We start from the raw sequence: 16829 nt of genomic DNA on the forward strand, positions 1-16829 counted from the left end.
GAAAGGGGGAGGGGGAGGGGCACAAAGAAAACTAGATAGAAGGTGACAGAGGACAATCTGACTTTGGGTGATGGGTATGCAACATAATTGAACGACAAGATAACCTGGACATGTTATCTTTGAATATATGTACCCTGATTTATTGATGTCACCCCATTAAAAAATAAAATTATTTAAAAAATAAAAAAAGTTCTTTTTCACTGAATTATCTGTTCAAATCCTTTGCTCATTTATTCTTTTTTTTTTCTATTGAGTGGTTACTCATTTGATTTTGTTAGAGCTCTTTACAAATTGTGGAAATTAGTCCTTTGGAGAGAGGAGTAAATATTTTATCTAAGTTTGCTGTATATTTTAAAGTCTGCTGTATTTTAAAGCTTAGAGTAACTTTTTAATGCAGATTTTAACATTTTTTTGTGAAAGCAAACTTACAACTTACTGACCATGTTTTTTAACGGGTCCTGGATTTTTGGCCGTATTTACAAAGACCTCCCCCACTACAAAGGTGGAAGAAAGGTCTTCTACAGTTTCTTTATTATTTTACTGTTTCTTCATTTGTACTCGCAAGCCTGATTCTGCTGGGATTGATCTCAACGTGTGTGATAGGAGAGAGGGTCTCCCTCCTCTTTCCTTCCGACCGGCCTCCGCGCAGGCGGAACACACGCGTGAGTTAGTTCAGGTGGGACTTCCAGCTCCGTACCTCCGCATGTTTTCAACCTCATCGATAGTCTCGGGCAAGGTCTTCCCTCTGGTCTCTGGCAGCAGCAGCACCAGTCCTCCGGCCACCGAGCCGATCACAGCTGGAAGCCACACAGAGGCGCAGCACGTTAAGCAGGGAAGCAGTGGGGTCTATAGTTAGAACTCCCCTTATTTCTAAAAAAACCCTTTTTGTGTGTGTAATTTTTTTATACTTAACAAATTTCTTTGCTACCTGACAACCCTACTCTCCACCAATAAATATTTGGCTGATCCCAAACTCTGTTGGATGACACTGCCTTATAGGGAGATGAAATACTTCACATTTTGAGTCAAGTTATTCTGGGCTGGAGGACCTTGCCATAAGAGTAAGGAACTTTGGGGTTAGGAATAACTGTGGAAAAGAAAATCAACTCTAAGAAAAGAAAGAACATAACCTTGCCAACATAAAGCACTTAGAAAGGAAAACTGCATCAGAAACTTTTATCATCACTGGCAAGTAGAAGTAATGAGTCACTTTTAAAGTGTTACTGTGAGACAGCGTTAAAAAGTATAGCCAGGACTTTGATCTCGAGTTCAGGTGTTTAATAATTTCCTAATTTTTTTTGTCTCTAATTTTTGGTATATGGGGGGGGCATAACAGCAAACATTGTGTTTCTATTTCTTAAATTCTCGTTAAAGGTTTGAGATGTTAAGCTTAGATTTTTATATGTTTTTCTGTTATGAATGCAGGAAGTGGGATGTAGGTGCTTCACTAGTCTCAGAGTTTCAGAAAGAGGCATGTTGGACTCCCACTTCTGGGTCCTTAGGAAATGGTGGGGGTAGAGGCCCCAGAGCTCAGTGGTTCTGGGGGTCTGCCTCCAGCCGGGCACCTGCTGACTGGTCCTCGTGCTCTGGGAAGCTCTGCCCACTCCCCGAGGCTCTGGACTCCTCTCCAGAAAGTGGGGAGACATGCCCTCCTCCCAGTCTGAGGCTCAATTTGTTAAGTACTTAGAACAGTGCCTGTCGCATAGAGTGAACTAAATAGCCAGCCCCTCAAACACCTCTCCAAACCTCTGAAGATGCACTTGGTTGTAACTTGCACAAACAGTGAACTTACTCAGCGGCTCTGAGTCTCTGGCCTGAATTATGAAGATAAGACACTCTAGTTGTTACCATCCACTTAGTATTTTGTATTTGCAAAGATCAGCCTAGTCCACCAGTGCTCCCCTTATCTCCTTCCCCCTGCTCTTTCATGACGATTATCCAAATGTGCCGGTTTGCTGATTTTCAGGCTTCTAGGTTTTCATTTCTGGTCATTTCAAGACTGGCATTGGTACACTATGATTGTGTGGAAAAGGAAGGGAAAGAAGTTGAAATGTAAAACCATTAGTTTTGACTACTGTTAGCAACTCAGATTAAAAGCTGGTGAGGGAAGAAGATGAAACTACTGTACTAGCAAAAATATAATGGAGAGTCATCACAGAGTTTACTGTAAGTGTTGAAATGCAGCTACAACCTACCAGTGGATCTCCTGGGTCTGGGCTTTGCATTGCTTTCTTAAATAACTTAAGGACACTCAAAGTAGCCATTCTCTACCCAGAAATATCCCAGGGACCCATGGACAACTTGCTGCCCACCTAAGGGAGTGGTTGAGAGGGAGCTCATTCCAGTGTCCTCCCAGGAAGGAAGGAGTCTCGAGGGTGGGATGGCACTTTCTCAAGATGGAAGGGGGCTCTGGGGACAGGTCCCTCAGATGGTGCTGGGGGAGGAAGACATCTGGGGCATGCACATCCCGTAAACAGTGCCAGATATTCTGTGACCACGTCGTGGTTATCTCAGGATAAGAGCTCCCAACCTTGGCCATCTTGTTAAGCTGGAATGGGGTGGCATTCATATGGCCTGGAGCTTTAACTGGCAGGACAACAGTGGTGGGAATGTCCCCTCACAGATCCCCTGAGTAGAGGAAGGAGCAGGGACACTTGTGTGTGACAACGTCAGAGTGAGGAGAAAAGCAATGGTCCCTTCTTCCTCCCACATGCAGTGAGTGCTGCTTGCCCACAGTGACAAGTGGCATGTTTTTGTCACATGGGAACTGGCTCAGAATGAGTCTTAAAGGGGACAAGAGAGGGTGCTGAGAAGTCCCGGCTGGCGTGCAAAGGTGAATGTGCTGTGTGTGAATCTGAGGCCGCATCTGGGTGGCCACCGAGAGGAGGACTGTCCCATCATCTATGGCTGTGGGCGAAGGCCGTGGGTGTGAAGGAATGGCATTGCCCAAGGTGCCCAGCCCCCTCTCATGGTCTGTGGACTTTGTGTCAACAAAGGCCTCTGTGTGTTCCTTCCTGATCATTAGATCTGTCCCTGGCACTGTCTGTCCGGCAGGCTGGCAGGGGAGGGGAGGGCTCTGCGTGGTGCTTTCCTGCAGCCAGGGGAGAAGCACATGCCCCTTTCGACCTGACTGCTGGAGGGAGCTGAGGCGGTGCCCCAATCCCCACAGGGGCTCCGAGTGCTCGTGCACGGTCTCTGTTTCCACTGGGTTTGCAGCTGCTCTTTGTCAAGTTCCACAGCCTTTTCTTAAAGCAGTGAAGTGAAAGTCTGTACTTTTCTACGTCTGGCTCTGGAGGAGGCAGACAGAGCAAGTGAGCTCTTTGACAAAGAGATCCGAGGAGGGTGGAAACCAGGGAGGAGAGAGAGAGAGGGGCTTCTTCAGGGACACTTCCTTCCACTGCATTCTTTTCTGACTTGGCACCTCTCTGGGCAGGGGTCCTAATGATTCCCATACCTGAGCATCAGGAGCTATTGAAATGATTACTAAAACTAGTATTACTGACATTGATGGTATTACTACTTACTAGTCGTACTGAGTAGTTACTAACAGGCACCTCTGTTGAGGTAGAAGAATGGAGTCTCCCTGGAAAAATAGATTTTCATTCAACATCTCTTAGGATTTCTTACCACAAACTACCAGAGGGAGCTCATGCCAGACCTCAGTGAGCTGATATACCAGGAACGGGGTGATGACACCGCCAATGTCACACATGGAGGAGCAGACTAGGACACCCAGATTCCTGAAAGGCAGGGGGCCAATTTAACCTTTTAACCTATCACAGTGTAGTGTGATGTCTCATCCCACCTCCAGTAAATGATGCCCCAAATCAGTACGGTGTTCGTGAACTGAGAAACATGTTCATGTTATTTTCAGTACACGTAAACGATACATGGTCTACCTCTCATTTGTATTCTGTGAGGTTGGTTTTATATTCATTCCCGTGGAAACACTGGGGGCTGATTTTTCCCTGCACTGTCATCCCCGGCTTCCCTGTGTCTGGGGTCCCATTCACGCTGTTTCCGCCCGCTGCCTCTGCTGGTCCTCTCCTACCACTCGGATTTCCTGCACTCTCCACTCATCTTCTGTGCTTTACCCCAGTCTGTAAGTGTGAGATGTGACCTGCCTACTGCCTTTCAATGTTCTCATCTTCCTGCACCTGTGTTTTGAAAAGTCAAGTGTCCTCTACCGGCACCTGTGGTGTTCTAGCCAAGGAGCAAATGCCCCTCCTCCCCACCCTCTTCCTGTGGAGGAAGATGTGCTCACCTGATGAACGTGGGGTACAGTTCCGCATTGACCAGGCAGACCATTTCATAGGCCAGTGTAACCCCCATTCGACACAAGCAAGCGACTGTCACTCTTAGCCATTGGAGATCTGAGGGAAACACAGCACTTCATGCACTGCACGATCCCTGGTTTTCAAACTGTGCTCCAGGGGCCTTTGCAAGGGGAAACCCCAGGTTCCAGATTGGGATAAGACAGTGAAGTTGGTTCTTCTCACAGTCAGGACAATGCCAGCAAATTCTACACGTCTGTTTAGTTTTAACTTTAAACACAATTTTAATACTCCTTTAACCTGAGACCTCAGCCATTAATGACAACAGAATTATATCAGTTTCCAAAGCTGGGCCAACTTGAGTCTATCAGAGACCACACTAATAGCAACATATGGGCATATTCAAAATAGTTGCTAATAACTGAAGGATTCAAGCAAAGCTCCATGTTGCTAAGAGAATTCTGTTGTAACATTTTCACTCCCCTTCACTGAGAAAGTATTTTACAAGAAAGGAAAGGAGCTGAATAATTATTCATTGATGCCGTTTTCTCATTAATTCTGCAGGACACTGGGGAGGTCAAGGGAGTTGCCTAAATAACATCTGAGAAGTGTCGTGCTGGAAAAGAACTTGAACCCTGAGCCAGCTGCACACCAAAGCCCGTGCTCTCTGCTCTGGGCCAGCTGGATGGCTTGTAGCAATTGGATGTCATCGTGTGACATCAGGCAGCCTTTGGCTGCGATTGTTCTCAAAGGCCGATGAGTGTGTCAGAAAGATGCTAGATATTTTGTTTATTTTTTCCAAACTACTTTGGATAATAAATAACATGGTCTTCCTATCAAAGGGCTGTGACAGCCCTCTTCTTAGGATCTTGGAGAGCAAGACCATAGCTGGGCCTGACACTTACCATTGGGGATAATAACTGAGGCTAGACAGGCTGCCCACGCCACCAGATTTGATCCAGCCATGGATAGCGGCGACCCACGCGGTCGATGGAGAGGATGATGATGAGGTTAGCTGGGAATTCCATCAGGGCCAAGATAAAGAAGTCCAGCTAGACACTGCCCCGTGAGGCCCGTATGCATGATGAGGCCCTGGTAGAGGGCGGAGCCCGAGAACCTGGACAGGGAGAAGAGCTCAGGTCTGGGCCAGCTCTGAGAGCAAGTCACCAGCGCAAGGAGACTTCTGGAAAAACAAGGGTTGGCTGTAGTCACCTTTCATTGTCATCTTACTCTGAGTTCCTAATATACCATATTTCCCATGTATAAGATTCACCTTAATTTTGGAGCTCAAAATTTGAAGAAAAAAAAAATGTATTATATAAAGTTACTTAACTCAAGTTTTATTCATCATAAAATTCATACCACTCCTCATCCGTGTGAAAAAGTGTGAAATGCAAAAAAAAAAAAAAAAAAAAAAAAAGGAAACAACAACCACTGTATAGGATACACCCAGTTTTTAGACCCCAAAATTTTCAAAAAAGGGTGCGACTTACACATGGGGAAATACGGTATTAGCCAGAATTTCTCTTTTCTAGCTCCTGCCTAATGAAAAAGGTATCATTCCCTGGTCAACTTTGAAAGGCAAGAAGAAATGTCTTAATAGAGTGATTGCTTAATAAAACCAGACAGATGGTGGTTGTCCATGTCATCTCTGCTATTCCCTCTATTCATTGCTTTTACACTATCTGACCCACTGTGGTGGCTGGCTGTGACTTCAGAACCAGGAGAGGCGAAGAAATTATCCACACATATAAAGCGATGCTATATATATATTTATATGTATCCTGCTCACAAATATTAGGGGATATATATATATTTTTTCCTGAAGCTGGAAACAGGGAGAGACAGTCAGACTCCCGCATGAGCCCGACCGGGATCCACCCGGCACGCCCACCATGGGGCGACGCTCTGCCCATCCTGGGCGTCGCCATGTTGCGACCAGAGCCACTCTAGCGCCTGAGGCAGAGGCCACAGAGCCATCCCCAGCGCCCGGGCCATCTTTGCTCCAATGGAGCCTTGGCTGCAGGAGGGGAAGAGAGACAGAGAGGAAGGCACGGCGGAGGGGTGGAGAAGCAAATGGGCGCTTCTCCTGTGTGCCCTGGTCAGGAATCGAACCCGGGTCCTCCGCACGCTAGGCCGACGCTTTACCGCTGAGCCAACCGGCCAGGGCTAGTGGATATTTCAAAATGAATATGAAGCTATAAATATCCCCTAATTTTTGTGAGCAGTGTAGACACAGCACAGCGGGGTGGTCAAGCCTCACACAATGGTGTGTGAGAGACAGAGGAATCGGGAGCAAACCTCCAGCAGGACCAGCACTGACCAGACTTAACGCCAGTACCTGAGGGGTGACCTCTGGCCAGACAGTGGCCCACGCCTGCTTTGTTCTCTGACTAATCTCTGCACGGATCTAAAACCTAAGAGCCAGTGTTACACCAGTCATTACTGGAAAAGAATGTGTATCCCAGCCCCCTCCCCATGCCCCCCAGGAAACCAGAGAGAAAGTGAAGAAAAATGGCTGAACTCCCAAATCCTCAATCTAAATATCATGTAAAATCTCACATTCTCACGGGTTCCCTTAGTCCCTCAGTCAGAAATGACTTACTCTGAGTTCCTAATATACCATATTTCCCATGTATAAGATTCACCTTAATTTTGGAGCTCAAAATTTGAAGAAAAAAAAATGTATTATATAAAGTTACTTAACTCAAGTTTTATTCATCATAAAATTCATACCACTCCTCATCCGTGTGAAAAAGTGTGAAATGCAAAAAAAAAAAGAAAAAAAAAGGAAACTACAACCACTGTATAGGATACACCCAGTTTTTAGACCCCAAAATTTTCAAAAAAGGGTGCGACTTACACATGGGGAAATACGGTATTAGCCAGAATTTCTCTTTTCTAGCTCCTGCCTAATGAAAAAGGTATCATTCCCTGGTCAACTTTGAAAGGCAAGAAGAAATGTCTTAATAGAGTGATTGCTTAATAAAACCAGACAGACGGTGGTTGTCCATGATTTCTCTGTGGTCTGCTCATGCTGTTGAAACCCAAGAATTGACTACTTAATTCGGATTTTGTGAAACCAGGTGAGCCAATGGGTAAGGCTTCTCTTCTTCACCAAAGTTTGACCACGTGTCTAGTGTGTGGGCTGAAAGTGTGCATTGTCTGTAATGGACAACATGAGGGTCCTTTTCAAGGGTCACAATTTATCCAGGCAAGGAAAGAAGAACACGGAGGCCAATCTATGCGATTTGTGCCGGTTGCTTAATTAATTCCTGAGGAGCTTTGCCTCTGCCAGGGGTTCAGACATTCCCTTGGCTGGTGCGAGCTGTCCCCGCCCCTGTCCCCGCTCCTGCCCCGTGTCGACCTGGGAGGAGGCCCAGCCCCCTCCTCATGCCCCCAGGAAACCAGAGAGGAAGTGAAAAAAAAAAAGAGGCCTCTGAGCTCCCAAATCCTCAATCTGAGTGTCGCGTAAAATCTCCGATTCCCACTGTTTTCCATCTTAGCTCCTTGGTCAGAAATGATTTACTCTGATTGCAACATGCTTTCCCAATAAGCCTGATTTTCTCTTTTCCAGCCCCTGCCAGATGAGAAGCTTTAAGTTAAAGCAGGAAGGTCTACTGAGGGCAAACCACGCACAGCCCAGAAAACAGACTGCCTCGGTGCCTTCTGTTCTGGAAGGGAAGGGGTGCTGAATAACTCTCGGAACACTTTCTATCCCCGGTGTTTGAATTCTAAGATGTGATTGTGTTGAAAATTTGTCCCCCTGATCAGACTCTTCCCTCTGACTTAGACCTCCGTCCACGGGGCCACTGGCGGACACGCAGGTAAACCAGACCTTGGTGGTCAGGCGCAGGGGCCTGGGCAGTCCTGAGGCTCCTTATTTGACTTTTAAATGATTTTATGGGGGGTTCCTTTCAGGTTTATGTTGTCCACCTATGTAAGACATTTGACCCAGGAACCATGAATCTTGTACGACAGAAGCACCCTGGGCACATGGCGGCCACTCAGTGACAGGAACCACCCCTCGGTGACAGAACTGGCCCCTCGGTGACAGGAACCACCCCTCGGTGACAGGAACCACCCCTCGGTGACAGGACCAGCTCTTGGTGACAGGACCAGGTTTTCTGCATCTTCCTCCTCACGGCCCTGGACTTGACATCACAGCTGCTGGCTCACCTGAAGGCACACAGGTACTGACTTTCTGTTTTTCCTTGAGATGAACTTAATGCCCTCATGGCTTGAGCATTCTTGTTCTGGGAGATTAGCCATCTTCAGACTCAGGGATACACCTAGGGGACAGTGCAAGTGTCATGACTGTCATCAGTGGAGGAAAACTGGTACTGGCCCCTTTCTTCAGCAGCCATAACCAGCTGTCTGTGAGGCACACAGTAGGGCTACTACACAGGAAATAGAATTGTCCAGGGGCTGCCCGGCAAAGGACACCACCAACTCAGTGAAAGGGAGACCTACTCAATCGAGAGAATATTTGCAAACCGTACATCTGATCATAGGTTAATATCCAAAACATATAAGGAACTCCTACACCCTGGTCGGTTGGCTCAGCGGTAGAGCATCGGCCTGGCGTGTGGGGGACCTGAGTTACATTCCTGGCCAGGGCACATAGGAGAAGCGCCCATTTACTTCTCCACCACCCCCTCCCTTCCTCTCTGTCTCTCTCTTCCCCTCCCGCAGCCAAGGCTCCATTGGAGCAAAGATGGCCCGGGCGCTGGGGATGGCTCCTTGGCCTCTGCCCCAGGCGCTAGAGTGGCTCTGGTCACGGCAGAGCGACGCCCCAGAGGTGCAGAGCATCGCCCCCTGGTGGGCAGAGCGTCGCCCCTGGTGGGCGTGCCGGGTGGATCCCGGTTGGGCGCATGCGGGAGTCTGTCGGACTGTCTCTCCCCATTTCCAGCTTCAGAAAAATACAAAAACCAAACAAACAACAAAAAACAAAACTCCTAAAACTCAATAGCAAAAACACTGACAGCTGATTTAAAACTGGACAGAGAATTTGAATAGGTATCTTTCTCCCCAAAGAAAACATCTTCATGGCCAACAGGTGCATGAGAAGGTGCTCAACATCACCGATCAGGTGAGGCTTGCACGAGTCCTTCCTACTGTGACTTCCACACCCCCTCTGCCCCTCTAACTCCTTTTTTCTCCCCACTAGGGCCACCTCATTCTTCAGTCTTGGTTTCTCCTCCTTAGCTTGGTTTCCAAAAATTCTGCCCCCTTGCCTTCCTCCCTGGCCCTCTCATCCTCTCTAAATGATCTCATCCACCATCAGAGCTACAATGACATAAATTTTTCTTGAACTTCTGATCCTGAAAAGTAACTGCCGGCCTGACCTGTGGTGGTGCAGTGGATAAAGTGTCGACCTGAAATGCTGAGGTCACCGGTTCAAAACCCTGGGCTTGCCTGGTCAAGGCACATATGGGAGTTGATGCTTCCTGCTCCTCCCCCTCTTCTCTCTCTCCTCTCTCTCTCTCCACCCCCTTTCTAAAATGAATTTAAAAAAAAGAAAGTTTTAAAAAAGAAGAGTAACTGCCCCTGGACATCTGCATGGTGACATCCTTGCAGCCCCAAAGTTCCTCCTGTCCGAGCTCACCTCCATCTTCCCCCCACACCCGCCCCTCCTCTGCGTGCCTGTCTCTCTGAGCACACGCCACCAGCACACAGACGCCCAGCTGGCGCTCGGGGTGTCATCCACTCGGTACCTGCCCCCTCTAAGCCTCCACCTCAGTCCCCAGCTCTGTCATTGCCGCCTTATTGATACTGCTTCTAATTCTTCCTCTCATACCCACACCTTCTGTCTCCATTCAGACACTTGATCTTTCCTGCAAGGACTATGGCAACAGACTCCCCTGATCCTCTTTCCTGCGTTCTTCCCCCCAAAACACCTGTTTCCTACACTGCACCGAGAGTGACCTTTTGAAAATGTCATCCCATCATGAAGTGAGTTAAGTTGTAGGTAAATCAAATTTGATTCTATTGAGTGAAAGTGGGAAAAAGGAGTATTTCTGAGGTGGTCAGAAGTCGGATAATAGGTGGGCTTTTCTGTCACGCTAAAGCACTGGGTCTTTATTCTGTGGAGAACAAAATCATCGAGAGACTTTTAAGCAGGAGAGCGACAAGGTGGAACTAGAATTTTAAATGCGTGGGGTAGAGGATGGTGACGCGGAAGGAAAGATGGCAGCATCCGGGCCAGAAATCAAGAACTCCAAATGGGAATGGCGGCCCAGGGGTGTCTGCCGTACATGGACACGGGGACGGAGCTAAGGCTCGCTCTTAGAGTTTTACTGGATTTTGGAGGAGAAACAGACTTTCTGGGAAAGTCGAGATGTCTAATTCTTAGACAACTATGGGAAGACCAGGTGGGTCTGTCCAGGAATGAAACATCCTGGGTTTGTTGCATGGGAGAGTTTTGGTTGAAAATGCAGCCTCTCTCTCGCTTTCCTGCACAGCAGGAATTCCTGAAGTGTCTGCTCTTTTCCATGTTTCCCTTGGGCAGGGTGACAAGTGCATTTCTCTGGCCCTGGGAACTCGGATGGATTGTTACAGTCTGTGTGGGGTCCCATGTTGGTCTTACCTGGGACAAAGATTGCTGTGATTGATCAGGGATGTCTGCTTTGGGCACGGATATGGGAAGTGGGGACGTGAGAGCCATACTCTGCTTTCTGTATCCTGCAGTTTCCTCTGAGAAGGGACAGAGTAAAGAAAATTCTTATTGTATATCTCGTTCAAAGGGTGCCACCAAGCATGAAGCAACTTAAACACCCAGTTAAATAATTATGAAAAACTGTAAGATCCAAGATATAACAACTTTTCATAGCTCGTAAGTAAAAAGGTCCCTTTGGTTGCCAACATGAGGAAGCTCTCTAGACCTCTTGTCGCTGAAATCGTGGCCCCCGGCTTCCGTTGAAATCGGAAGAGTGAACTGAGGACAAGGCAATATAAGAAGACAGTGATTCGTCATCAGACACAAATGAGGACAACTAATAGATGGAGTTTTGACAGTGATAAATAGAATTGTATAAATTTTATAATGAATAAAACTGGAGTTTCAATAACTTTATGTAATCATTTTTTTTCAAATTTTGGGCCCAAAATTAAGGTGCATCTTATACATAAGGTGTGTTGTATACATGGGGAAACACAGTATTTTGTACTGTGTTGCCACTCACTGTGCTAGACACAGGGAACACTAGCAGCATGAACTCATTGTTCCACTGCGTTGTGTCATTTGATCGCTTCTCATATTGCCTGACTGGGGCTCTAGCCAGTGCCACAGGGTTAGAGCTAATGACCTCAGCATGGATGATTCCAGGTCGAACTGGCAACCTCACATTGGAACTGATGTCCTTGGGCTGGAACAACTGTCCTCAATGCCCCACAGGAAAGGGCCAGACTTTTTACTTTTATTTATTTTACTTTTTTGCATCATAGATTTTTATTTCTTATATAGTCAATATCAATCATTATTTACTATCTCACATAAACAGAAAGCTTTGGGGGTTCTTATATTTATTTTCTTTAGTAAAAGGGTCAAGGAACACAAAAAAAGAAAAAACACTGTGGTTTATGCTCAGCCATGATTGGCTCGATGATTGCTCTGACCTCATAAGGGCACCATTGTGATGGAATAACAAAGTAACCTATATAAGGCCCTGGCTGAGCTGAGCATTTTGTCTTTTACGGCCCAGGGAGCGTTACAGTGACCTGAGGTTTTAGACACGTTTGGACTGTGATTTGGATTTGGATTTGGACTGTTTTGGACAATTCTCTTTGGATTTTGATTTGTGGACTCAGATTGATTGTATTGGATTTGGAACTCGGACTGTGACTTGGACTAGTGTATCTGGATCTTGATTTGGTTAAGGCGTGAATTTATAACATCGCGAAGTCACCATGTTTGGTGACTATGGAGCAACAACTTTGATGGATGATGGGCGACGTGGGAAATTATGTCTTTGTTTGTACCCTGGGCACAGGGGGTTTTGGCACAGTTAAGCTGGCCTGGCACGTCCCAACGGGCATATACGTCGCCATCAAAATTATAAATTTAAAGGACTGCCCTAACGCCATCCGGGAGGTTGAGTTCCTTAAGGCATTAAATCACCCAAATGTGGTCAAGCTGGTGGAGGTGATTGTCAGGGACTGCAAACTATACATGGTCATGGAGTACGTCAGCGGTGGTGACCTCTTTGACTATTTACTAAGGGACCGCCCAAGCACCGAGGCAGAAGCACGACGCATTTTTAGACAGCTCCTTTCGGCCCTTCAGTACTGCCACAGGCTGAATATCGTGCACAGGGACCTGAAGCTGGAGAACATCCTGGTCGATGCGGATAAAAATGTCAAAATAACAGACTTTGGTTTAGGGAGGAAGGTGCAAAGGGACGAACTGAATACATACTGTGGGACTGTGAACTGGATGGCGCCCGAGATGCTGCTGGAGCAAACTTATGAGGGCCGAAAGGTGGACATCTGGGGCCTCGGTGTAATTCTCTTCCACATGGTAACGGGACACTCACCATTTTGGGGCCAGGACTTAACTAAAGTGAAAAAAAACATCATGACTGGGAACTTCAGAATACCAGGTTATTTGTCGGTGGAGTGTCAAGCCTTACTCACAAACTTAATGGCTCTCAATCCCAGCGAGAGGTCAGCCGCTGACGAACTTTTCCAACATCCATGGGTAATTAACGGCCAAAAGGAACAACTAGAGCCGTACGGCGACGTGCCCCGGGGGAACCTGGACCCTGAAATTGTAGCAGAAATGAACCGCATCGGCTTCCAGGAGCCTGAGATACGGAAGGCGCTGATGGAACAGTCATACGATCACATAATGGGGACCTACCTCCTCTTGGAGGCCAGGAAATATAAGAGGAGGGGGAGCACTATCCCCTTAAGGCCCTGCCCTCAGTCTCTTGACACCGTCCTTCCCTCAGCCCAGGTTTCGGTGGAGGAGGACTCTGCCAGTATCTCAGGAGAAGGTATGTCCAACCCAGAGTCCCGGGCCAGCACTCCACCATCTGGCCCCGCCTTCCGGGCTAGTGCTCCACCTTCTGGCCCAGACTCCCAGGCCAGCACTCCACCTTCTGGTCCCACCTCCTGGGCTAGTGCTCCACCATCAGGCCCAGACTCCCAGGCCAGCACTCCATCATCTGGCCTTGCCTCCTGGGCCAGCACTCCACCATCTGGCCCAGACTCCTGGGTCAGAGCTCCACCATCTGGCCCAGCCTCCCGGGTCAGCACTCCACCACTCAGCCTCAAGTCCTGGCTCAGCACTCCACCATCCAGCCCCAAGTCCCGGACCGGCGCTCCACCATCCAGCCCCAAGTCCCGAGCCAGAGCTCCACCATCCAGCCCAGCCCCCTGTGCCAGTGCTCCACCATCCGGCCCAGCCTCCCAGGCCGGCGCTCCACCATCCACCCATGAGGGCAGGGCCAGCGCTCCACCACCCAGCCAAGAGAACATGAATGCTGCCTGCAGCCCAGAGCTCCAGCCTGACTCTGTGCGCTCCTCCCCTACAACCAGCAGCCATAACACCAGCTGTGGGAGTAGAACCCAAGAAGAAAGCACTGGGCTGCCTGATGGTGGGACCCCAGCCTCTCCTGGCCACCGCCACGGCTGGCGGAGGGTGACCAGGAGGTTCTTAAGAGGCTTTTTAAAGTGCTTCTGTTGTGGCCCATCCAAGACAAAGTCAACAGTCCGAAAGGGCAAAAGTCACACCAGTTTGACGTACTGATGGCAAAGGCAAGATGCGGGTGAGGTCAGTATTTTAAATGCTGAATAACAGGTATATTTTGTCTTAGCTGCACTTTCCAACTTTTCTTAGGAAAATCATTAACCATGATTTGTGTATGTGTGTGTGTTTAAAATCCTTGACACAATTCTGCAATTAGTCCTTGAGTAGGCAGCAATGTTGCCCCTGTGAGAAACAGCTCAATTGCAAACCAATGCCTGGAATTCTGAGCATCTGTCTTATTATTTGTTAAAACTACTGACTGTCTTCACAATCCAACTTATCTTAAAATGTAAGATAGTTCTTTTCCAAAGAGCAGCATATAGACCTCACTTTTAACCTCTGGAAGTTGGATTTTTCTCCATGTAAGGAGTCTACAGTTGCCCTCAAAAGGGAATATATCATAAATTTCAATTATAACTGCATTTTAAAGTCAGATGACCTCCCACTTACCTTTCATATATACTGATGGCCGTCCTCATAATCCCTCTTTTTAAGCTGATTTCAGAGCCTCCCAAAGTGAATTCTGTGATGCTACACAGCTTACAATATTATATCATCATTTCAAACATAACCAATAAATTTGGTGACTATTTACATATCCATTTTCTCATGAAGCATTGGTAAACGAGCAGATTTAATTTTTATATAATTTTGAGAGATTAAGTAAATGGAGGTAGTCATCCTCAAGCACAGAATATTTATGTGTGATTTTTTTTTAAAGGTTTATTTTGGCTTTTCTTTTTTTTTCTTTTTTTTTTTTTGGTATTTTTCTAAAGTTGGAAATGGGGAGGCAGTCAGACAGACTCCCATATGCGCCCGCCAGGATCCACCCGGCATGCCCCCCAGGGGGTGATGCTCTGCCCATCTGGGGCATCGCTCTGTTGTAACCAGAGCCCTTCTAGGGCCTGAGGCAGAGGCCATGGAGCCATCTTCAGCGCCAGGGCCAACTTTGCTACAGTGGAGCCTTGGCTGCAGGAGGGGAAGAGAGAGACAGAGAGGAAGGAGAGGGGGAAGGGTGTTGTAGATGGGTACTTCTCCTGTGTGCCCTGGCTGGGAATCAAACCCAGGACTCCTGCATACCAGGCCGATGCTCTACCACTGAGCCAACCGGCCAGGGCCGTGTGATTACTTCTAACTCAAGCTGTCTGTTTATTGTTATAATTCAAAAATAATCGGAAGATTAATAAACATAGTTTGCATGCTCTTTGAAATCATGATAGCTTCTTCTCTTTTGACAAGCCCAGGGAAAAAGTGCTGATATTAAAAAAAAAATCAAGCCCTGGCCGGTTGGCTCAGCGGTAGAGCATCGGCCTAGCGTGCGGAGGACCCGGGTTCGATTCCCGGCCAGGGCACATAGGAGAAGCGCCCATTTGCTTCTCCACCCCTCGGCCGCGCTTTCCTCTGTCTCTCTCTTCCCCTCCGCAGCCAAGGCTCCATTGGAGCAAAGATGTCCCGGGCGCTGGGGATGGCTCCTTGGCCTCTGCCCCAGGCGCTAGAGTGGCTCTGGTCGCAACATGGCGACGCCCAGGATGGGCAAGCATCGCCCCCTGGTGGGCAGAGCGTCGCCCCTGGTGGGCGTGCCGGGTGGATCCCGGTCGGGCGCATGCGGGAGTCTGTCTGACTGTCTCTCCCTGTTTCCAGCTTCAGAAAAATGAAAACAAACAAAACAAACAAACAAACAAAAAATCAATACCACTAGCTCCCATAAATGCAGTTTTCAAATATATAGTAGTTCTATTTCCACAACAGCATTGAACCTTCATAAAAATTTTAAACATTAAAAATCTTTTTCTGTTGAACAGCCCAAACTAGTAGACACACACATGTTATTAATTTACATTTGCATTGTTGAGAGACCATAAATAATAAAACCCACTAACCCTGTTCTCTTGAGTTTCCACATTATTTATATTGAGCTCATATTTCAATCTTACCCTTATTGTTACTTTATGTCTTTAAAGAAGACTAAAAGGGATGATTCAAGAATACATGTCTGTGAATATGTATGTCCCAGTTCTTGGTCTTCTTTGAAGCCATTTACTACAGGGTTAATCCAATGCCAAAAACAACATCAAGAGGTCAAAGCACATTGGATAATGGAAGAAAGGACACATTAAAGAGTCGGATGGCCAGGTTCCTGTCTGGCTCTTAGAAGTCAGACCATTGTGCAGGAGCTGGGTCCCAGAGGCCAGTCCTTAGGTCCTCATGCTCTGTTGAAGTGCTACAGGCAGTGCTGTCTGAGACACATCATGGGCACGACTGAGAGCCCCGGTGTGTCCTGAGCGCAGGTCTCATAACGCTGGCCTATGCTGAGCCATTATAAAGGAAGCAGAAACCATAGTGATAACTGCCACAGAACTCCATCTTCACCAGGACACTCTGGTGCCGACAGACTCTCCAACAGTCATCTTGTGTCCCTTACTACACAAGTTCAGGAAACTTGCTTTGCCACTGCCCTGGCTCCTGGATTCTTGGGTCACATCTGTTCTGAGTGCCATAGAACTGCCTAAAGTGGGTCATCTGATCTTGTCCAACTAAGATTGACTACAACCCTGACCAAGAACATTGCCATCTGGTGCCAAAATGTCTATTTTTCCTGACTGCTTATCTATAGTCAGATAACTCTGGATTAACAAGAGAAAAGGTGTGTGTGATCTGATGACTGAATGGCAGGGATTCCGCTTGGAGCTGCACAAGCTTACCTTACCTAGTCCCTATAAGCTCATATGAGGGAGTACTGAGTGCGCTCAACCTACAGGAGAGGAAACTGAGCCTCAAGGATTGGGGAGCTTCCTGAGTCTTAG

The 16829-nt window shown here is 47.4% G+C and overlaps 1 protein-coding gene and 1 pseudogene across 1 annotated transcript; one reads left to right on the top strand and one right to left on the bottom strand.

The window, feature by feature from the left end:
- Nucleotides 1-672: 672 nt before the first annotated feature.
- LOC136316063 (solute carrier family 22 member 2-like) lies at nt 673-10941 on the bottom strand (annotated as a pseudogene).
- Nucleotides 10942-12219: 1278 nt separating this feature from the next.
- On the top strand, nt 12220-14025 carry LOC136316064 (sperm motility kinase 4A-like). The gene has a single exon (XM_066247805.1). It carries the CDS (start codon nt 12220-12222, stop codon nt 14023-14025), a length of 1806 nt encoding a protein of 601 aa, XP_066103902.1.
- Nucleotides 14026-16829: the final 2804 nt, after the last annotated feature.

This window comes from Saccopteryx bilineata, chromosome 12, assembly GCF_036850765.1.
Source record: "Saccopteryx bilineata isolate mSacBil1 chromosome 12, mSacBil1_pri_phased_curated, whole genome shotgun sequence".
NCBI classification, from domain to species: Eukaryota; Metazoa; Chordata; class Mammalia; order Chiroptera; family Emballonuridae; genus Saccopteryx; species Saccopteryx bilineata.